The sequence below is a fragment of the Lynx canadensis genome, chromosome A2 (genome assembly GCF_007474595.2).
Source record: "Lynx canadensis isolate LIC74 chromosome A2, mLynCan4.pri.v2, whole genome shotgun sequence".
Taxonomy (NCBI): Eukaryota; Metazoa; Chordata; class Mammalia; order Carnivora; family Felidae; genus Lynx; species Lynx canadensis.
The window spans coordinates 167706783-167729884 of record NC_044304.2 but is presented as its reverse complement, the minus strand read 5'-3'; the positions used below and the strand labels follow the sequence as shown (position 1 = coordinate 167729884).

At 57.5% G+C, this 23102-nt stretch overlaps 1 protein-coding gene and 1 non-coding gene across 2 annotated transcripts in view; both read left to right on the top strand.

The window, feature by feature from the left end:
- PTPRN2 (protein tyrosine phosphatase receptor type N2) overlaps positions 1 to 23102 on the top strand; it is a 768343-nt gene that overhangs the window by 734424 nt on the left and 10817 nt on the right. The window contains 4 exon segments of the mRNA XM_030297386.1: positions 8509 to 8628; positions 9638 to 9804; positions 16120 to 16173; positions 17566 to 17630. Coding sequence (XP_030153246.1) covers positions 8509 to 8628; positions 9638 to 9804; positions 16120 to 16173; positions 17566 to 17630 — 406 coding nt within the window.
- On the top strand, positions 8136 to 8219 carry TRNAQ-UUG. Its single transcript has one exon. It is a non-coding gene; the product is annotated as a tRNA-Gln (tRNA).

The following is a 23102-nucleotide window of genomic DNA, read 5'->3' as shown; positions in this document are numbered from 1 at the left end:
CTGGATTTCCTCCACGTCACCCCGACAGCGGTCACGCAGCCTGAGCGGGGTGCCTCCCTGCACGGGGAGCTCAGTGCCCGCGGGCCGCCCGGTCCCGGCACAAGCGCTCAGGCAGGAACTTCGCGCCGGGGCCACGGGGGCCGCGTGAGCCAAGTGGGTCCCGGCTCTGCTCTTCCGGCGTGGCTGACGCTCCAAGGAGAACCCGCCCGGTGCCGTTCCGCTGCGTGGGGTCCCCGGCTTCTTCTGCTCCGGAGAAAAGGACCTGGAAGGTTCTGAGACTGCCGACGGAATTCCCGTGTCTCTGCAGAAGCTCCACTTTGCCTTAACCGTTCTCCGAAACGTGCGTCTTTCCCCAGACACAGGCTGTTTCCTTTCTCCCGGCTGTTACCTCCCACGTGTGACACAGCTCTTATGAACAGAATCGCCCCCGAGTGCTTGTGGCACTTCACGGCGGGAGTCATTGCTCAAGGCCACCGGACACCTCGCACGGACCAGGCCGGGTGCTACCAGCCGCGTGTCTGGACACATAATCTTTGTGGTCCGCAGGACTCAGAGGCTCGTACTTCGCCCGCGGCCACGTGGCGTGGGAGTGGCGCTTCTCACAGAAGGCTGTGGTCGTTGGGGTGACTCGTTCCGTGAGTATCTGCAGCCCCTAAGTTCTCGAGAGCGTGTGGGGGCCCGACACCCAAGAGATACGTTCGTGAGATGGAAGAAAACTTCTCTAAGTGAAGCAACGCCAGGAAGCTAAGCATGAGACCACCCGGGACACACAGCAGCCGCCACGATCGCTCTGTCCGAGGAAACCCCAGCGTCCCTCAAAGTGGCACCAGGTCTCCCAGGACAGGCAGGCTTTGTGGCCGACGGGCTCGCCCCTCCGGGGGCTGTTGGCCGCAACCGCACGTCGAAGCCGCTGACGAATCCTGTCCTGAAGAAGCCGGTTTCGCTCCGTCCCGTCCAAATGCCCTTGACCGCGACGCCGTGGTCTTGAGGAAGCAGCGGAGGGAAGGGCGTCGGCACAACTTTTCCATGGCTGCTCTGGCGCTGTAACAAGGTGGCGCGGAAGCTCCCGAGGCCAGAGGTCCGGATCCGGCTTGCGCCTCCGCGGCTGGCTTCCGGTCGCGGCACTGCTCGTGGACGCACCGCTCCCGCCGTGGAGGCTCGCGGGCACACCGCTCGGTGTGGACGGCTGTGGACGCACCGCTCCCGCCTCTGCCTGCATCCGCACGGTGACTGCCCACGGGGTGTCTGTTCTGTGAGCAAACTTCCCTCCTAGAAGGTCACGGTCGTTAGACTCAGGGTCCATTCCGACCAGTGTGGCCTCCTCTGCAGAGGCCCGGTTTCCAGAGAAGGTCAGCATTAATCGAGCACCTGCTCGATTAATCGTGTCACCGAGCTGCTGTGACAGACCCGCGGCCACCGAGGGAATCCAGAGAGAGGCCGCCGGGCAGGTGGGGCAGAGGAGGAGGGTGGGCGGGAAGGGCAGTGAGGGCAAGGGCAGGTCGTCATCGGGGGACGAGAGCCAGGTCCAGCACGCCCAGAAACGTGGAGGCTTCTGGTGCGTCTACATTAACGTCTGGGAAGGAGCCAATACCTGGAGGGGGCACAGCCTTTGACGGCCCACAGGCACCCAGCTGCTCTGGTGTCTGTGATCCGTGCCGGGAGGGACGTGGGGTCAGGAGGGCAGGGAAGGAGAAGGCGATGAAGGCCCGTCGTCCACAGGTCCGGCCCCTGAGGTGGGAACGCGTATCCTCACCAGGGAGGACGTCCCCCTACGTGTAACGGGGCCTACACGGCTGCTTTGAGAGAAAGACACACACACACACACACACACACACACACACACACACGTGTGCAAAGGGAACGTTTAAGTCCAAGTTAACGTAAGGAAAGGAGCGAGAAGAGAGAATAACACTAATTGAGCGCTTACTGTTTGCTAGACCCTGGGCAGGTGCTTCAGATGTGACTTCAGTCAACGCCCCTATCGACCAAGGACGAACTTGAGCCCCTAGGGTCCCCTCATGTGAGGTCGGAGGGGGTCAGGTCCAGGGAGGGTGGGCAGCAGAGCAGCGTGAGGGCGGTTGGAGTTCGCTGGGGACAGTTTGGGTTTGGGAAGATGGCCCGTTCTGGGGCCGGTGATGTGACGGTCGCACAAGAATGTGAGTGTGCCTAACGCCCCCTAACTGTGCACCTAAAATGTCTACGAAGGTACGTCGTGTGTTGTGTGTATTTGACCACAGAGAAAGTCGTGACCCCCATCCTACCAGAAGGCTGATGTCCGGGGAGGGGGTCTGCATGACCTCCCCAAATCCACACGGCCAGCCGGAGGCCGGGCACGTGTTAACCCAGAGCTGTGAGATTCAGACGCTTCTTACGACCCGCACTCCTTACAAAGAAGAAGGTGCAGGGGCAGGGAGGACGTTACTCATCGCAGGTCCATAAATAGAAAAGAACGGAAAGCAGTCCGACCGTGGAGACTCCGCGTTCACAGAGTAAACGCCCTGCTTGGAGCCGTTGTGTCGCTCTTCCCCAGGCCGAGTCCGCGAAGCTGGTGTTCCTCACACACGTGTAGGTGTGTCCCAGAGCTTGCCGGGCGTGGGGTTTCCCTGACCGGAAGTCAGCTCCGCACCTGCCGGGGCGGCGACCACCGCGCCAGCCATCTCCAAAGGAGCATCAGGGCAGCTTTCCCGGAGAAGGGACATCTCTGAGACGTGAGCTGGGGAGTCGTGGGCCTGGCCGGGCAGCAGGAGGAAGGGTGCCCCCGGGGAATTTGGCCAGTCCTTGTCATCCTGGCCACGGGCGGCTGCTCTCTCTCCGAAGCAGAGAGAAGCTCTCTCTCCCCGACGCGGCCCGTCACCGCCACCCTGTCCTCTGGGGAGGAGGCGGCTGCCTGCCATCTCTCGTCTCGTATCTTCGGGGGACGCTGGCAGAGCCGCGTGCTGTCCGCGAGGCAGCTTCCACGTGTGCCCACCCCCCCGGTGTGGGGTGCCTGGGAGGCGTGGTGGTCGTACGCCAGGAGTTCGGGCACGTGAGGACCGTTTCCCGGTGTGAACGTACTCCAGCATGCGCAAGGCCCCCGGACGCGGGTCGCGGCAGCGCCCCCGCCCCAGGAGTCGGGACGGTCCCCGTGGTAGGTGGACTGCTCTCGCTCCCCGTTCACCACGGGGCGGCCCCGCCGAGAAGACGCTCGTGAGTTTCTAGCCGTGCCCGCCCTGCCTGACAAGTGAGCCCCTTCAGAGGGAAGCCGAGGCCGGCGGGACCCGCTCGGGGCAGCGGGAGTTCAGCGGGTGCCCGGTGAGCGTCAACACGCTCGCCGTTACCATTTCAGCAAGAAAAACAGCCTGCGGTCCCGTTGGGTCGTCCGCTTTCTGAAGACTTTCTGCTGTAAAGTCTTAGCTGGGGAAGCACGCCTTCTCCTTTCCAGAAGCGATGGGCTGGGTTTAAATAGTGTTTTTATCTTTGGGTGTCTCTCGATCACGGTTCTTACAGTGGCCAAGAAAAAACCCTGAGCCAGCTCCGAGAGGGGAGCCAAAGAACGCACACATTCTCCCTTCCAAGTTCGTTGTGCGCGGGGGCGGGCGGGGGCAGGACGAGAACACCGGAAGAAGAGTCAGACAGAGCCCGGAGGCTGGATGGGCCGAGGACCGAGTCTGCTGTGTGTCTGCCCTGCTCTCGCGGCCCAGGTCTGGGGGGGGTGAGAGGGCAGGTGGTCCCATCATTGTTCTGAGAGACAGAGCGCGAGCAGGGGAGGGGCAGAGGGAGAGGGAGAGGGACAGAGAGAATCCCAAGCGGGCTCCCCACCGTCAGCACAGAGCCTGACGTGGGGCTCGATCCCACACACCGAGAGATCATGACGTGAGCCGCTATCGAGAGTCAGCCACTTAACCGACTGAGCCCCCAGGCGCCCCTCAAATATTCAGTCTTGTTGAATTTCCTGCACCTAAACTCATAAACCTTTAAAGATAGGAGAAAACTTTTGTCACGCTGTCGTACTTAAAGTTGGGGTGGAAGGCCCTGCTCTGCAGGGAAGTCCGCGGTTATGCTTGGGGAGCACCGCCACGGAGAGTGCGGGTGTCCTCTTGCCAAACTTCGAACTCAGGCCTCGGTGAAAAACACACAACCTGAGTTTCTTTCTCAGCTGATATCATGGATCACAGCAGAAAACATGCTCGCTATTGCGCTCGTAAGTGTCTTACTGGTTCCCTTGTCCCCTTCCTTCCTCCCTCCCTTCCTGTCTCCTTCCTTCCTTCTTCCTTCCCTCCTTTCTTTTCCTTCCTTCCTTCCTCTCTTCCTTCTTCCTTCTTCCCTTCTTTCTTTCCTCCTTCCTTCTTCCTTCCTTCCTGTCTACCTTCTCCTCCTCATCTGCCTTCACCCCCCCTTCCCTTCCTCCTCCTCCTCTGGGATGCACAACTGGATCTGATGCATTGATATCAGGTTCCCGTCTTGAAAAGAAAAATGGCCACCAGAGCAGGGCGTTTTTACCTAGGATACAATATGTCAGGTGCAAATTTAACCTGAAAGGTGAAGCAGGCTGGGGACTGTGAACGGTCCTAAGCGGTGACAGGTCCCTGAGGTGCGGTAACGTCCTATGCGGGCAGATCCCTGTTGGGAATACCGCCACAGGGACTGCTCACAGGTTGGACTAAAACGTCCCATGCGGAGTCTGGAAACTCCCGAATGACAGGCGCTCACACCCAGCCGCGTCCCATCTGCTGGACGACGAAACGGGCCGCCGCGTCTTCTGAAGAGGGCTCTTTCCTGCCGGGGCAAAACTATTCGGGAGGCGGGGGCTGCTGTGTACAGAAGATCGCGTGGTGGCCGTGACTGGTTTGGGCTCAGGACCCGCCTTCACGGCCGCCAGGCGCGCCTCCTGCCCACCTGCCCCTGCCGCGTTCCGCGGCCGCCGCCAGCACGGCGGGCAGCGTCGCCTTCCGCTACCCCGTCGCTTTATCTCGAAGGGAAGCCCACGCGGACACATTTGTTTACTAAGAAGCAGGTCAGCTGGGGGTGCTGTGAGCCGTGCAGAAGACATAACGTTACTACCCGTCACCTTCTCAGATCACCGTCTCCAAAGTGCACGCTTCGACACCGAGCCCGGGACTGCAGGGCAGAAGCAGAACTGGAAGGCTTAACACCACGTCACCGAGGCCTGTGTTCTGGGCAGGGAGGTCTCCTCTGCCAGAGGTGTTACGGACACTTGTGGGTTCTCTCTTGTGTGATCTATTTGAGACCACAGCAGAGCTGACGTCCGTGAGCTCACAAGGACTGAAACGCACGTGCTGTTAAGCCTCAAAAACTGACTCCTTATTATTTAAAAATGTGAGTCAGCCTCCTTCCTCGTTGCCAGACTTAAGATTACCTCCGTTCCACCCACGAAAGCAAGTACCGCCGAAACGAACCTCGCGGTCGGGATTGCAGGGGTGTGGAGCCCACTCTGGGGAGAGCCGTCTACTTTGTACCAGCTGCTCCGACATGAGTGCAAACGCTCTATGGGCTATAAAAAAATAAAAAATAAAAGAGCTCTTCTGTACGTTAAGCGGGTCTTGGGACAGGCATGGCTATGACAGCACTCTTCTTTGAGTTACTCTTTTCACAGAAATACTCAAATGACGTCTTTTAAACGTACGTATTGTTTTCCACCAAGCATCCGCTCTAACACATCACCGTCCCAGCCGCTGCGGAGGGTAGGGGCGTCGGGCAGCCCAGCGTCTAGGCTCCTCGCAGATGCCAGTCTGGTGGGAGAAGGACGGGAGCTCGTGATAAGGGTGATACAGGGTGGAGAGGGACACATCACAAGAGATCTAGGTAGAAAAAGGAGAGAGTTGAGTCTGGAGGAACTGGGTCCCTGGCAGACAGCACGGCCTGGGCGTCTGCTGTTTGGGGTGGGCCACTCTCCTTTAATCAGGTCTTGGCGGGGCTTCGAAAGAGTTTGGTTTGCTGAATGGTTAGTACCCGAAAAAGACTTCGGATGAAGGGACGCTACGGTTTCTTTACACATGCTCTAGCTAGGCTAGTATATGCAGCTTAGAGCTGGCGTGCCCAACCCCCGGGAAGGCCACGCACGGCGAGCACAAAGCGGAGCCTGGGGCTCGGGTCTGAGCTGCCGGGGCCCGCTCCACGCGGAGTACAGGACAGCGCTATAAAGGTAATCTCGTCCTTATGACTTTGTTAATAGCATTTTTTTCCCTCCAGCTTATTATGAGAACGTAGCAAATAATATATACGGCATATAAAATATGTGTTAATCAGCCGCTTATGTTATCGGTGAGACTCTCGGTAGTGAAGTCTTGGGGGAGTCAGAAGTGAAACATGGATTTTCGACTGCGCGGAGGTCAGCGCCCCTCACCCCCAGTTGTTCAGGGGTTAACGTACCCGTGTCTGGTCTACGGCAACAAATGACCGCAAGCTGGGGGGCTGACAACAGGTGTATTCTCTGAGAGCCCTGGGGCCGTGCTGAGTGGTGAGAGGGGCGTCCTCCTTGCAGCGTCTCGCGGCCCCACGCCGTCTGGGACCTGTGGCCACGTCACTCGGTCTCTGCCTCCTTCGTGACGTGGCTTCCCCTGCTGTCCGCTGTGTCTGCTCTCACGTGGGGTTTCTCTCTTCTTATAAGGACCCCGTCATGGTGGATTAGAGCCTGTCCTGTTCTTGGACACTTAACAGAAGAGTGCTAGAAATCACCGCATGTGGCCCTGACCCGGTCAGCTCACTCGCTCGGCAAACTGCCTGTTTCAGGACGCCTCCAAGACTCGGTGGGGCCCCTGAGCCGACGGCAGCTTCCTGGAGGAGAAACTCCCCCTGGAGTTGGGCGCTGCCCCCACGAAAACCAGGCCAAGGGAGGGGAAATGGTGGAAGCTGTCCCTGGTTATAAGCGGAACCTGCGTTAGCTGGAACTTCCCCTGGTGCCTTGTCTCCCGGCGGAGTCCACGTGAACTTTCCGCAGCGTGCAGTGAGGGCCAGCCGCTTGGACTTGGCCGTGCCCGACCCCCGCGCACAGACAGGTGCAGGCCGCCCAAGCTGGCAGGCTCGGAGCCGCCACGGCCTCGTGATGTTGGCGCCCGAGCGGGCCGCCTGTTTGCTTGATTTAGTAAATTCCCCTCCCTGCTCTTACACACGGTGACCTAAAAAGAAATATGATCCCCAAGAGCGCCTTTGGGATTGTTTGTTTAAATTAAGTTTCATTTGGATTTAATCTTAAGCAAGTCTTCGGAGAGCCAGGCGGGCCCCTGAATGGAAGTGCCGAGTGCGGCCCAACGAGCGGGGGCCGCGCGGAGGGGAGGCCCCTCTCCAAATGAGGGCTTCCCAATGTCACACTTGGGTAGCGCAAGTGGAGTGTTAGGTGATTAGTTTATGGTCTAGATCATTGTAGTTTTATTACCCTCATAAAATCTGTGTTCCTCCTCATTTTCGTAATGGCCTCAATGAGCTTCTCCACCTTCTAAAGACACATTAAGTTGTCATGTGCCAGAAGGACCGATCCGGCGGGCAGGTCTGGGAGCCTGACGGCTGCGAGAAACACACACGGCTTGAATTCTCGCCTCGTCGTGGGATTTGCACCAAAGACGTTGAAAGTGTACGGGCTTGGGCACAATTCGTACTTCTCTGTGGGCGTTCTCGTGAACGCTTCGGCAGCTTCCATTAAATGCTAACATAAACGATACACGATGAAGGGCCTTAAGCAGGATCGACTAGTCTTACCATGCGGGAATTTAATCCGTGGTGAAAGAAGAAAATATCGTAGACCTGTCTGTTTTTAAAATGCAATTTAAAGGGGCGCCTGGGGGGGCTCAGTCAGTTGAGCGTCCGACTTCAGCTCAGGTCACGATCTCACGGTTCGTAAGTTCGAGCCCCGCGTCGGGCTCTGTGCTGACGGCTCGGAGCCTGGATCCTGCTTCGGGTTCTGTGCCTCCCTCCCTCTCTGCCCCTTCTTGTCTCACACTCTCTCTCTCTCTCTCTCTCAAAAATAAACATTAAACAAAATTTTTTAAATAAAAGAAATAGGAGTTCTCTTATCTACTGAACCTACATCTAAATGCAGCCGCTTACAAATGTCTCTGTGACGTTAACACAACCCCCATCAGGAAAAGCAGACTCCTCTCCACTCCGTAATTTAATGCTCATCAAAGTCTGCAGTGCTGGGCGCCTGGGTGGCTCAGTCGGTTGAGCGTCCGACTTTGGCTCGGGTCATATCTCACGGTCTGTGGGTTCGAGCCCCACGTCGGGCTCTGGGCTGACCGCTCAGAGCCTGGAGCCTGTTTCAGATTCTGTGTCTCCCTCTCTCTGACCCTCCCCTGTTCATGCTCTGTCTCTCTCTGTCTCAAAAATAAATAAACGTTAAAAAAATAATAATAATAATTCACGGAACGTGGAAACCACGGGGCCAGTGTATTTAGAGGTGGCGAAAAGTGTCCAGTCTGCGCACGGGGCGCATCTGGCCCGTGTATGTGAGCGGCGCGAGCGTTGCCTGGGGGATCGCTGGTCACGCTGTGGCCGTGGGCCTTTCTCTGTGTGCAGATGGTGTGGGAGAGCGGCTGCGTGGTCATCGTCATGCTGACCTCCCTCTCGGAGAACGGCATCTGCCAGTGCTGCCACTATTGGCCAGATGAAGGCTCCAGCCTCTACCACGTCTACGAGGTACTCCCCCCAGCACCTGCCCGCAGGCCCGGAGGAGCACGAGTCGCCGCCCGCCCGGTGGGAGCTCCCCCTTGGGAAGGCTGGCGGGCGGGCCAGGCGTCCCCCGGGCCCCGTGGTCCCCAGATACCCAGCCCCTCCCAACGGCCGTGGCCCCGCGGGTTCTGGCGTAGACGGCCCGGTCTTCGCCTTGAAAGCTTCGTGATTCCAGACCCAGACAGAGAGGACCAAAGAGTTACCTCCCGGGGAGGCCCGTTGAGCCAGGCCCCGAGGAACGGCGGGCGGGGCGGGGCGGGGGGTTGTTTTAGGAAACACTCCCCTGCTGTTCTCACGGCTCAGTGGTCCCCGCCTGGCATTCAGGGGCTTGTGTCTGAGATTCGACCTTCCTTGAGGGCCGCCTGGCCACGAGCTGCTTTCTCTTGCTGGACTTTCTACCCACGTCAACGACGAACCAAGTGAACGCGGGCGGAGCGACTAGTGCTATGTGCGTGCATGGTTTGGCGTTAAAATTGGAATGCCAAAGCCCCACGGCGGAAGTGTGAAAATTAACCCTAAATCACGCGGCCGTGGCTTTTAGGGGGCTGAGAATGGGCTTGACCCTGAGAAGTGCCGGGTCATGGTTTCCGTGTGAACCCGCTGGGCTCCTCTCCGCCTTTCGGTGACACCACCGCGGTGAAATGTCAGCTCCGGTGGAACCCGCTGGTGTCTTGTCCGAAAGTACAGTTATCCTTGAAGGTTTACACAGCTCAGAAATACAAAAGACAGAAGCTGGAATAGTTTTGAATCCAAACACAGTTTTCTAATTTGACTAATGCATCTACATGACATTAAAACGCACAGAGTTATCTTTTGCGTAAACCCTGTCAAAATTGAGTCGGTGGGAGGGGCCGTGCAGCCCGCCGTCGGCCCGCGAGCTGCCCCCCTGGTATTCGCCCTTGGCTCCTGCAAATCCCTCCGTGTTCAGACGATGATGCTTCACGTTCCCAATCCCCCCCCCCCCGGCCCCATCCAGGTGAACCTGGTCTCCGAGCACATCTGGTGTGAGGACTTCCTCGTGAGAAGCTTCTACCTGAAGAACCTTCAGACCAACGAGACGCGCACCGTGACCCAGTTCCACTTCCTGAGCTGGTGCGACCGCGGGGTGCCCTCCTCCGCGAGGTCCCTCCTGGATTTCCGCAGGTACGACTGACCGTGCACCGGCGGGTTAACGCTTTCACGGTGCGGGCGTCAGGGAGGAGGGGACGCCGTGTGATAACCGGTCTCCTGCCTCCAAGAGGCCGTTTGCCGTGAGACACGACGTCTGTTATATTTTTGCGTAGATTATAAATATACGATCGATCCTAGAACAACACGGGTTTGAGGCACCGAGCCCCACACACAGTTGAAAATCACATTGAACTTGTGACTCCCCTGGAACTTACCTGCTGACAGCCTGCTGTATACCGGAAGCCTTACCGGTGACCTAAAAAAGTCAGTTAACGCATATTTTGTATATCCTGTGCGTCACGCACGGCGTTCTTACAATGAAGTGCGCTGGAGAAAAGAAAACGTTATTGAGAAAATCACCAGGAAGAGACAGTACGTTTTCAGTGCTGCCTTGTATTTATCGAAAAAAATCCACGCGTCAGTGGACCCGCACAGTTCAAGGCCATGCTGTTCCAGGATCAACTGTATTTATAATATATATAGGAGAGGGGAGGGGAGGGAAATTATGTTAATGGTACATATTAACCGCAAGATGTTTTCTGGTTTTAGAGGAGTCAAAATGGGGGACGAAGATACCTTAGAATTATGGAAATAAGGTGGTTATTTCTGATCAGATTCTCTAAGTGGTCGAGTCCTCAAGTCTATGCCTCGCAGGGCACTGATGAGGAAAAGACAGGCTTATCTTGGAGACTATCTGGTTGGACACGATGATGAGATGTGGCAAGTGTGGGCCCAGACTCTGCCCTGGATGACCTTGGACCATGGCGGGGGAGCCTGGACGGAATTAGCACATGACCGTGTGTATTTTAGTGCAGTTTGAAGCTGACGGTCTGGAAACATCCAGTCTTTGTTCCCGCCGCAGTCAGCCAGTCGCCCAGGGGGGGTGTTGTTTTCAAGTGTGTTTATTGACCTGTTGGGATGAATGCTGGGAGCCATCTTCCAGGAAGATATTGACGAGGCAAAAAAGGGAAAATGTCAGACGGAGGCTTTGATTGTCCATTGGATTCGGTGATGACGGTTGGTCAGCATTGGCTGTCGTGTGGCGGTACGTACACATCCGCCAAGGACAGGCAGGTGCTGAGCAACAGGCTGACCGCGCTCTCGGTTTCCCAGAGCCTCTCTTACGTGTCACTGATGGGGAAACCACCTGATACCAAAAGCAGACAAATGTCCAAAACAAGGACTTAGGAAACAAGATGTGCCTTGACCCAGCCTCGTACACAGTCGTGAAGCGGTTTGTGTCTGAACGGTATTCATCCTTGAATGCACACTGTGTCACTCGAGAGAGCGGGGTTTCAGGCTCATCTCTGCGTTTCTTGAATTTCTGTGTGAGACATTCTCAAGGTTATTATGATGCTATTTCTTTTGCCTTTGAAAAGCAAAACAGATTTTTATTTGAATGGTTCTTTGGATCAAAGAGCTTGTGAAACCTCGAGGAGAGACAAACCCTAGGCGTCACGGCCACGGTGCACGCGCGGGGACCCGTCCCTGCTCCGTCACCTTGCCCAGAGAGGCGGAGCGCGCACCCCGCACCCAGTCCTGAACACAGCCCCAAAGCCCTGGTTCCACACAGCTCCTTCCCAGCCCATCCCAGTTTCCTGGCTATTTCATTCGTTGTCATAATACAAATTTATTTCTGAAGACGTGCTACCTAAAAATCTTACCTAGGGCACATTTCCTGAGATAGAGTCTCCGAACGAGAGGCGTTACTGGCAAAATGGATGTGGCTACAAAGATAGCCGTTCCTCTTGACCCCCGTCTTTATGCTCATGCGGTGCGTTTGTACATATATGCATATGGGCGCACGTCCGCGTCCGTATCCGTACGTGGGACTGACCAATACACAAGCAACCTCTGTGCTTATCACCTGTCATGAAGAGACACTGAGTCCCCAAGTTCCCTTTCCCCCAGAGGCTTAGGAGATACGGCTCCGGAAAGTTTTCTGTTAACTTGAAATTTGCAAGTCTGTTCAAACGTCAAGCTTCGCGGGCTTGCCTCATGTGGCACCAGCCCGCCTGTCGCGGACCAACCAGACAAAGGGCGTGAGCGGCCACGGTCTCGGGAGGGCCGCGCTCAGGCACGGACTGCCGCTTTGCGGTTTTTTGGGTAAAAGAGCCACCCAAAGTTCAGCCATCGGCCAGGGGCGACGGCTTCTGAAGACACTGGTCACCTTACTCACAGGTCTCCTCCCGCCCCGCCCCGAACATTCGCCCAGCCTTCCCTCGCTCTGGCCAGCGTGTGCAGCAGGCACTGGGATGTGTAATTACTTCCTTCTGGAGCCCAGAGGGAGCGCATTTACACTTTAAAGAGAAGCTGCCAGAGCTGAGATCATTAGCATCACGTGTGAGGGCTTTGCTTTTAAAAATTCTCTCTCTCTCTCTCTCTGCCCGTCTCTCTCTCTGACTCTCTCACTTCTTGCTGTGTGCAGCGGCACTCAGACCCTTACTTTGCCAGCTAATGAGCGGTGGCCAGTGTCATTTTTGTGATGTTGCAGCTAGTAATATGAGCCCAGTTGCATAGTCACAAAAGTGATCATTGGAGGCTGTGACTCTGCTGCTGGGCAGTGTGGGGGGCCCCCTTCCTGAGCCTCTCACGACCTCTGACCTTTGCTCGCTGTGGGTTGCATGCGGCTCCTTGTCACTCAGCGACCCGTGGGTCGGTTTGTATTACTAATCGTTCTTTCTCAGTGAATGCTCCTGTTGAAATATATCTAACCTCCATTTTTCTCCATGTTTGCAACCGTTGGCTTGCTGATGATTTGTTCTAATCGAGTGACACAGGACAGCTGTGTGTTGCCCACCTTCATGAATAATCTGCATCTGTATCTTGGGTCAACCAGGTGAACGCTTTTGTTGACGATGTGATGCTCCTGCCCTTCTATTTGTGATGTTTTACGTTGTGACGGTACAAGCACGTGACTCTTTGTCAATGAAATTCTCAGCCACGCGGGCACATTGTTTGCACACCGCGCGTCTCCTCGATTGCTCGTGGCCCTTTGTGGATAGGTTTGGCAGGGGGCGGGGCTAAACGTGGCGACTAAAATGACAGCGAAACCTTCGTGGGCCACACCAGGCGGCCGGTCACAGCGCGCTGGAGAGAGAAATGTTTTAAATACTCTGTGAAGTCAGAACGGGGACTGCGGGAATTCGGAAGCAAGCTGCCCTCGCAGGTGCCAGGAATTCCTTTTTAGCAACTTTTCTTTGCCGAGGGGGCCGTGCTTACCGCACTCTGCCGAAAGCGAGGCTGACCAGCTGCGAGTGGGACACTCCGGTCCCGCGATTCCTTCCGGTGATGGTTTTCTGAAACCAGTACGCTTACCGTTTCTTTCTTTCTTTAAGGTACTATTTTTGTACTTGGCCCCCTCAGAAAAAATGACCAAAACCTGTGATTGACCAGGGTGTGAACGTGCAGACGTTGGGTTAGTCTTTACAAGCACAGACTGGACAGCCCAGTACGAAGTATAACAGAATGTTGGAGGTTCACATCTAAAGAGATTCAGCGACCGAGAGATTTCTAGTAAAAGGCCTACAAAAATAAAGCCGTCCTAGATCTAATCTGACTCTGAGCTTGCTACATTCTACACATGTACACACATACACACACACACAGAGTACACACTGTGCACACATGCACACGCAGGGCACACACACATGCACACAGTGCATACACACACACACGCTCACAGAGCATACACACACTTGCACATGCAGGGCGCATGTGCACACAGTGCATACATACACATGCACACGGTGCATATGCAGGGCACATGCACACACAGTATGTACACACTTGCGCATGCAGGGCACACACACATGCACACAGTGTGCACACACACATGCTCACACACAGTGCATACACACACATGCACATGCAGGGCACATGCACACACAGTATGTACACACATGCACACGCAGGGCACACATGCGCACACAGTGTGTACACACATGCACACACAGGGCACACATGCACACAGTGCATACACACATGCACACACACGTGCACAGAGCATACACACACATGCACACGCAGGGCACATACACACATGCACATGCAAGGCACACGTGCACACACACAGTGCGTACACACACATGCACACGCAGGGCACGTGCCCACACACACACACAGTGTGTACACACATATGCACATGCAGAGCTCACACACATGAACAGACTGTTGTACACACACATACACATGAAGGTCTCGCCCCACACACAGGGCAGGTGCACACGCACACACAGGGCACATGCACATACATAGTGCGTACACACATGTATGTGCAAGGCGCTCGCGCACAGTACGTGCACACGCATGCACGCAGGGGGGGTGCACACACATGCTCACATAGTGCGTACACACACATGCACGCGCAGGGCGCGTGCACACACACGGTGTGTACACACACGTGCACACGGGGCACGTGCACACACGTATGCATGCAGGGCGGGTGCACACACATGCACACACAGTGCATACACTCATGTACACGCAGGGCACGTGCACACACACAGCCTCAGATGAGCTGGCAGACCTCACGTGGCTCACATCTGAGGCACATCTTGGGGTCTGGCATGTACTTTGTCAAACCTAAAGCTCTGTTGACCTTACGACCCAAGTCAAGGATGGGAGTTTTAAGATGCAGACCACCTCCACTTCCGGTTTTAAATTACCACTTTAATGAACGTGATCCTGGGTGTTCATCTCGACCACCTGGAGTTTATAAGACACTTGCGGTCTTGGCTGGAACTGACCACCCAAGACCAGGAGCCTCTCGCTCTACCGCCTGAGCCAGGCGGGCGCCCCGAGAATGGAAAGTTTTAGTAGGAGAAAGTAGCGGGTCTATTTTTCAATCTGTTTTATTCTCAAAGGCCCACGAACTCTGAGGGCACCGTGGCACGCTTGCTCGATCTCGATGAGCTCACGTGCACTTCCTTCACCGTCCCGCTCCACCCCAGCGTTACCGTGCGCCTCGAAAGCGAGCCGAAGCTCCAGCAGAGGTGGCCAGTTTCACCCGTGTTGGTGGGTCTTCTCATTTTTAAGACTTTCGGTGGCCTGCCAACTTTAAATGCTGCCGGAGGCGGCCCGAGGGGCGTGGGGGTGGCCCCGTCGTAGGGCACATCGCCTCACGCCTGGGCTCCCCTCGTGCTGTCCGGCAGGGCGTGTGGGCCTCACTCCGTTCACTCGTAGAGGAGATGGAAAGGACCAGCTTTGTGCTTGGGGGGAAGGTACCGCCGGGCGCCCGGGCCAGCCGCCTGCCCCAGCGCCCCCTCCGTCTCCGCGTCCAGGGGTCTGAAGCCAGGCCACCCGCTGAGAGAACACACACTTCCCACACCGTCTCTGTGCCGGGCAGGCCAGCCTCCGCAGAGAAATGCGGCGTGTTCCTGTTTCCGGTGCGAGGGAAAAGATCCTTTTTTTGCACCGGTTTTCTTTTCTCTCTCTTTTTTTAATTTTGCCCCGTGTCATACATTGTAGAAATTCACACAGAGCAATTTCGAGCACAGCCCCCTCACGCGTTTGGCTCATTTACTTTTCTCTATTCTGAACTATTTTACTGAGAATTTTCATGTACTTTGTAAGCAAGTTTAGTGGTTTCACTGACTTCCAACACGTTTGGAGCTTACACAGTGAATTTTGAATCAGCCCTCTGTTTCGATTTAGGGCTCAGTCACGAGATAATCTAAGCTCCTTGTTAATTTTCATAAATCCTGGTCTAGAATCTGCACAGCGAAGTTGTTTGTCAACATGTTCAAATGTGTACAAAGGAAGGACTTGTCTCTGATGTAAGCTCAGGTCTCTGTGGAAGGAAGAAGCCCGGACCCACCGGACGGACCAGAAGGGACCTTAAGCTGCTCTTTTGAGACAATACTCATGTTACATTCCGATAGGACATCTAGGACGTAAGAAACTTGGAGCAATACATCGCAGAACTCGGCCGTTGTAGCAGAGTCTAGATGCCCGCGTCACAACCAAAAGTCAGGCTGAGCGGAGCCGCAGACGTGGGGGCGGGGTGGGGGCGGGGCAGGCCAAAGACCGAGCCCCCCGGGTCTGGCTTGTCCTGGGAAGGGACGATGGTGAAAACGTAAGGGTTGCTTTTAAAGCTCTGCTTCGTGACTTAACACCGACAAGGAAAATAAATCTTTGAAAACGCGTGTGTGACTTTGACTTGGTGACACAGGCTGTGGGAAACGGTGCCACCAATGGGCCCCGTGACTCTGGCTTGGGGGTTACTTTGCGAGGTGGGAGACAGGAGTCGTGGGGCGTAACCGTAATTTCTGTCTCTTTTTGTTTCAGAAAAGTAAACAAGTGCTACAGGGGCCGTTCTTGTCCAATAATTGTTCACTGCAGGCAAGTACAAGTTCTCACGTGGATGACACGCGCTCGCCACCTCAGAAGGCAGCCACAGTGAGGTGATAAGTACATCTAACTGGCGCTTCTGAAGGGAACCAGAGATACAAAGTTAATCTTCCAGGCCCCCGAGCTAAATGCTGCCGTGTGTTTCTTGCACTGACACCCGAGTGAGCCGGACGTGGCCCGCTCTTCCCCGCGAGCCGCCGGGCGTCCCGCACCCGGTCTCCGGCGGCCTGGGCCCCGCCGCCCTAGTTTTTCTTCAGCCCTCGTGGCTCTCACACAAACCCCGAGGCGGTGTCGGTGGTCCGTGGCCTTGTCTTAGCCACCAGTTCACGAGGTGTGGAGCCAAGCTGCTGAGAAATGCTTGGGGCCCGTTAGGAGCGGGGACAGACTCTGTCGTGACCGGAGGGACGGCCGCCCCCAGTTGGTTACGTGAGTCTGGCCTGTGGGCAAAACCCAGACGGGCTGCACTCACCCTGGTAAGTAGAGGCACTCAGACGCCCGTGTGAGGGTGCCCTCGCGCCCTGGGCTTCACATCCACCCGGGTCTGGCGAAGAGCCGTGCTCTGTTGCGTAGAATGTTCCTTTCCGCTGGGCCAAAATGGAAATACGTCTCCAAAGATCAGACGCCAAGACGGTCCGATCGGCCGACAAGTGTGCACGCCTCCGTGTGGGTGTCTGACCGTGTGTCAGCGTGTGTGCCGTGGAACCACGCGCGTGTAACCGTGTGTGTCTGCGTCGGGTGCCTGGTAACTGCACGGGTCCGCGTGCTTCCGCGCGGGTCTGTGCGGGACCAGTGGGGGCTGCGCCGTGGGTCCGTCAGAGAGCGGAAGGGAACGGCCCGGAGGCACGGGTGTCCCGGGCGGCGGGTGGACGGCTTGGAAGGCGCCTGTCGGTGTCAGGGCGGCCGTGGCCCCTCGGCTCTGGGAGGAAAGAGGAAGACGGGAGCAAATCCACGCAGGCACCTTAGCTAATCCCTGCTGCGAGGGTGGGGGGGCTCCCGCCCTCCTCTTCCTCCTCCTCCTCCTCCCTTCCCTCCCCCTCCTTTCCCTCCTCCCTTCCCCCCTCCTCCTCCTCCCTCCCCCTCCTCCTCCCTCCCCCCTCCTCCTCCCTCCTCTCCTACTCTCCTCCTTATCCTTTCTCCCCTCCCCCATCACTTCCTCCCCCCTCCTCCTCCCTCCCTCCTCCCCTGCCCCTCCCCCTCCTCCCCTCTTCCACCCAGCGATGCCTCCTCACCCCGCTTTCTTCCGCTTTCTCTCAAATTCACAGCCTCCCTCTCCCCACACGAGTCCCCTTAAACGCAGAGGGCAATCGGCCGTCCGCTGGCTTTGGTGGGCGCGGGGTTCACGTGGCCCCGGCCGCGTTCTCACCTCTCCCCTTCCGTTGGCAGCGACGGCGCGGGCAGGAGCGGCACCTACGTCCTGATCGACATGGTTCTCAACAAGATGGCCAAAGGTGAGGCTCCGAGCGAGCGGGCTGCTTTGTTGGGGCCGAGTGGGGCCAGCGTTGCCGTGGCAACCTCAGGGTAATGCTCTCGGCGGCCTCGGAGGAAATTAGCCGCTCGTTGTCCCTTCCCCGGATCACGTGAAAGCTATCTGCAGCACGCACGGTGTTTCTGTGGCTCTTCCCTTGCTGCCGGTGTCGGGCGCGGGGCTGGGTGCGCGGTGGGTGCCGGGTGTGCGCCTGCTGAACGTGCTATGATGAGCGCGATCGAGGCGAAGACGCCGCTTGGAGCTTTAAATGCAGTTCGTAGTATCCTTGAGGTGTTGGCATAAACCGTACCTGCAGAATACGGCGTCGGTCATTCCAGACTCCGCTACGCCTCTGGGGGTGACTGCGGTCGCCCCACCCCGTCTTATCTCAGATAAAACCCGGAACACCCCCTGTTCGACATACCTGCACCTGCACGGCCTCTCCTTCCGGTCTCTTCCTCCCAAATGCGGCACCGGGACTTGCACCCTGAGCGCCCCACGGCAAGAAGGCACAGGGGCACCAACAGTGCCCGAGAGCAGGGGCCACGGGGAGAGCGGCCCCCCCACTCCTGCTCAGGACTGGGCGGACCACGGGGAGAGCGCCCCCCCACCTTGGGACTGGGCGGACCGCGGGAGCAGGACGTAAGCCCCGGCCCCTTCGCTCCCGTGGACGTGTGGGCGCTGAGCTGGTCTGCAGCACCCACAACGTAGTCTCGGGAAGAAACCCATGAGGGAGGGGTCTCCTTAGGGACCAGGGAGCGAGCTCCACAGTCACGTTCGGGGAAACCCCCGTGTCGGACCCACCTCTTGGACAGTCACTCGCAAGTCGCCATGGCAACCCAGGACCCTGCTGCGTTGCCCAAGCTGCTCTGAGAAAACACCGCTTTCCCTGCGGTGCCCATGCACGACCCACGGGCCCCGGAAGGAGGTGGGGACACCTCCCGTCTCTCTCACCCGTGAACCAAACGGTCCCTCCATCTACACACACGCTCGCACGTGTGTCCTCGCAGACAGGCCCCGCCTTCCAGAACGTCCTTTGCCCAGAAGCAGGAGCAGATTATAGAAATGAGGTTCAGTGGCGCCTGGGGGGCTCAGCCTGTTAAGTGTCCGACTTCAGCTCAGGTCGTGATCTCGCGGTTCGTGAGTTCGAGCCCCCGCGTTGGGCTCCGAGCTGACGGCTCGGAGCCTGGAGCCCGCTTCGGATTCTGTGTCTCCCTCTCGCCCCTCCCCTGCTCACACTCTGTCTCTCTCCCAAAAATGAACAAACATCCAAAAAACTTTTTAATAATTCAAAAAAAGAAAACAATTTCAGTACATTTTCACGCCGATGCTGGCGACTCTAAAGTAAGCATTTTCCTTACTCCACTTTCTTGTGGTTAAAAAGAAGAGAAACGGAGCCCGTCTCCAGACCAAGGATACGGGTGTGTGGATGAGCCCGCAGGCCGCTGTTTCACACGTAGAGACTAGCGCGTGAGGCATCTCTGCTGGTACCACCTGCTCCCGGAGGACCAGGACTGAGCCCGGCTGCACACCCCACACCCTGCCGGACGTCCACGGCTTCCTGGCCGGACGCCGGAGGGAGAACGAGATCGGCTTTGTGCCGCCAAATATTATTTCAAGCGCCCGAAATTAGCTGAGTGCTGGCCACGCGCAAACAAAGAGACTGACGCAAAAACACAAAAGGTCTGACACTGGTGAAGACGTATTTTGGTTTTAGAGCGTAACGTGATCCTAATCTTTTTAGTTAAAAGTTTCCTGTCCGCTAATGCTACTGTGTCTTATCAAACACATCCTTCCGTTTGCAAACTTGCAACTACGGGAGCTCGGAGCTCTAGCAGAATTTCTGTTTCGTCCCCGGTACCTGCCCTCCCTTCTCGGCCTGCTGCACACGTAACGCTTGCCTCGTGTTAAATCAGAATTCCTCCTGAAGGAGCCCGACCGGCGCTCGTGTTCGAGATGCCTCCCGTGTGGGTTCGCGCCAGGGTGGAGCCCGGCTCGCCCACAGGCGCGGGGCGGATGCCACGCTTTCCCAGTGCCAGGGGGTCACCGGGGGTGTCCTGCGGGGGGGTGCGGCACAGCCGGATGCTGCGAGGTGCAGTCGCTGCTTCGCGAGAGGCAGCTGTGGACGAGAACGTTCCTGCCAGACGAGCCGGCCGGGGGCGGGGTGCCGGCATTGTCCGAGCCCCAGCCCGCATTGACCCGCTCTGCTGTGCCATGTAACGTCAAATCCCACGTCAAGTGTGGGCGGCCGTCAACAATGGAGCCCAGCCGTGGGGAACCGGCCAGAGAGGGCCGCCCCAGGCCCTGGCCCATCGGTCACCCCCCCTCCCCGTTCTGTTCTTGACCTGCTCCCCTCTGCCCGGGGAGGGGGCGTGCGGTGTGAAATCCCCTGACCTGGGGCCTGGGCCGCGGTCTCAGGAGAGATCAAAGGGCAGGACGGCCCCTCGCCGGCCAAGTGGGTCTTTCCCAGGCCGCCACACTGCGCCCCCGCCCCCGGTTTTGTTCTGGGACAAGCTGGCCCGGCCTGTCGCGCCCGGGCTGCCTTTGTCTGGCCTGAGAGCCAGAGGCCGCGCCACAGACCTCGCTCGTCAAATGATCAAAGGCCCAAAGCCCGGACACGAAACCTTTCTTCCCATTTCCTTTTCTTCCAAGGAATGAATCGCATGGGGACCAAAGAATGCCTTTCCCAAGCCTTGCCGAGTGCGCCACGCTGACACCGGGGCCCCTGGATCCGGACGGCAGGGCCCGGGAGCGCGTGCGGCCCGGAGCGGAGCCCCCGCGCGTTCACACGGGGCCCTCGGAGATTAAGGCCCTCGTCCTCTTCAGGGGCCTTGGAGAATGAGCGAGGCGCGATTCACGTGCTTTCTCCGCCGTCTGGCTTGTTAGCAGGCGGACGACAATGCCCTTTGGAATCAAAGCGAGCGGCCCCCGGCCCCCCGCCCGACCCGTAAACACCTTCGTCGCGTCCCTGCCGCCGCTGCCAGGGCGCTTCCGGCTCCGTCCGTCCGGCCGGCCGGCATCAGCATAGCCCAGGGAGCGCGCTCCTCCCGCTCGGGAGACCCCGGCTCGCGTGCAGCCGAGACGTTTTCCGAAGCTGTGCCTTCTCCGCGCGTCAGTGGCGTCTCGCCCACGTTTGGGTTTTTTCCTTGCGATCTTTTAGAGGCATTGTAAGCGCCAGGCGGCTGGTGCCTCCCCACGGCCGTATTTGCCGGGTCACCGTGAGGTGGAGGCTGCCGGCTGTGTCACTCATGCGGGGCCGCGACCGACCCCACCCCCCCGAGCGCCCCGCCGCGCGGCCCTGAGTGAACACCACCGCCCGCCCGCCGCGCCCGCGTGTGTGCGGGGAGGCCCGAGTGCGGCACACCGTGCAGGTGTGGACGACTCTTAACTCTTCGGTGTGTGTCCCTCTGGGCCTCGTGTGTGAGCACACACCCTTTGCGTTCATCCGGCCGGTGACAACTACGTTCTCCCGAAAGCGATACGTAATCCGTGTGGGAAACACACAGAGTGTTTTTTAAAAGATCTGTCCCCAGCTTTGTTTCTTACGTATTGGCACTGAAAGTGGTTATCCCACAACGGCCCTGCGGACTTAACACTTTCATTACCATTTGTCAGGTAAAGACATTTGGGCTTCCCCCACCCGAGGTCACGCAGCCGCCACGTGACCTAGCCGGGTGTGAACCCAGGCTCGTCTGACAGCCTTGTGTCCTTGATAACGACGCCCTATGGTTGCCTCTTCCCTGCCAACAAACAGACCCGCCCCTTTTTTAAAGTCTGCCATGAATTGTCTGGTATAAGGAATACACCCGTTACAATGGCTGTTACTTAAAAAAAAAAAAGGTTTTCCCCTACGTTAACTTTTTCTAAGTTTATTTATTTCTTTGGAGAGAGAGACACAGACAGTGCAAGCAGTGGAGGGGCAGAGAGAGAGAGAGAGAGAGAGAGAGAGAGAGAATCCCAAGCAGGCTCCAGGCTCTGAGATGTCAGCACAGGGCCCGATGTGGGGCTCGAACTCACGGACTGTGAGATCACGACCTGAGCCAAAATCAACAGTCAGACACTTAACTGACTGAGCCACTCAGGCGCCTCCAGACACGCGAACTTTTAACAGCAGGTCAGAGTAGTAGACGGGATACTAGGTTTGGAGACCAAGAGACACGATACCGCCCACACGAGTGCCTGTACGTCAGGACTCAGTATCTGTCACAAGTAACAATGTCAAAATGCCTTTAAAAAATTTTTCCCAACCTTACTGAGATATAGTTGCAATCGAACGTTGTGTAAGTTTCTGGTATACAACGTGGTGAATTGATGAACGTATTTGTTACAAAACGATTACCGAAGTAAGGTTAGTTAGCACCTCCATCGCCCCTCGTGGTTACGATTCTTTTTGTGGTGAGAACATTTAAGGTCGACTCTTCCGGCAACTTTCAACTACGTGATAGTGTTGTCGACTATCAAAATACCTTTCTTAAATAATATCCTGTGGCTCCTTGAACTTTTTAAAACCCAGCAGCCCTCCGCTAACCACATGTGCCTACTTAGTGAATTACAATTTGAAAATCAGTGCCTCTGTCATGCTGGCCACACATCACGTGCCCAACGCCACACGCGACTCGTGGCTGCCGTGGCGGACGACACAGAGCACCTCCGTCATCGCGGGGAGTCCCGCCGGGCCACGCGGCTCTGGGGAACGGCACTGGTGGGCATCCCCAGGTGCCTCCCACCCTGTCTCTCCCGGCCCCGCTCGCTTCTGCCTCCGTCTGTTCTCCACGCGGCGCCCGCGTGGCATCTGAAGCAGCGGGACCTCGGAGGCCCTGCTGAGCTCTCCCGTCTCGCCGCTGCCCTTCTCGGGGCCGAGCGGCCTCTGTGACCGCGAGGCTCGGGCTGCCCCCCGCTGCTGCACCACGGCTCCCCGGCCCCTTTCTGTCACGGGTGCTGGATGCCCCACGGTCACTGCCACCAGGCCACAGTGTCCCTCTCGTGGCAGAGCCACGGAAGCCTCATTTCAACCTGGTATTTACTGAACACCCTGCCAGGCACACTGTCCGGAATGCACGGTGAACGAGGCAGGAAAACCAGGTCACCGTCCCCGAGCTCATCCTCCGTGGAGAGAGACAGACGGCGTGTTCAGCTCGTAGGGGTGGTGAGCGCCACGAGGACCCTCGCCTGGGATGCAGCTCAGGGGTTGTGCCTCCCTCCCCGCCCCGGGCAGAGCCTTGACCAGATCTACGGACTGTGGCCCCGGAACAGAAGGGGACCTGAGGCCCGTACGTTCTGACACCTTGTTGTAAATTGAGGAAGCAGATTTCAGAGGTTTGGCGACTTCCAGAACCCCTCCGGCTGGCCGGGGCGACACAGATCCCTGGTCTTTCTGCAAATGGCAGAGCCCAGGAGGCTGAGACGACAGAGGGCAGCAGGACCCTCCGAGTCAGGCCTGCGGAGACAGGGTAGT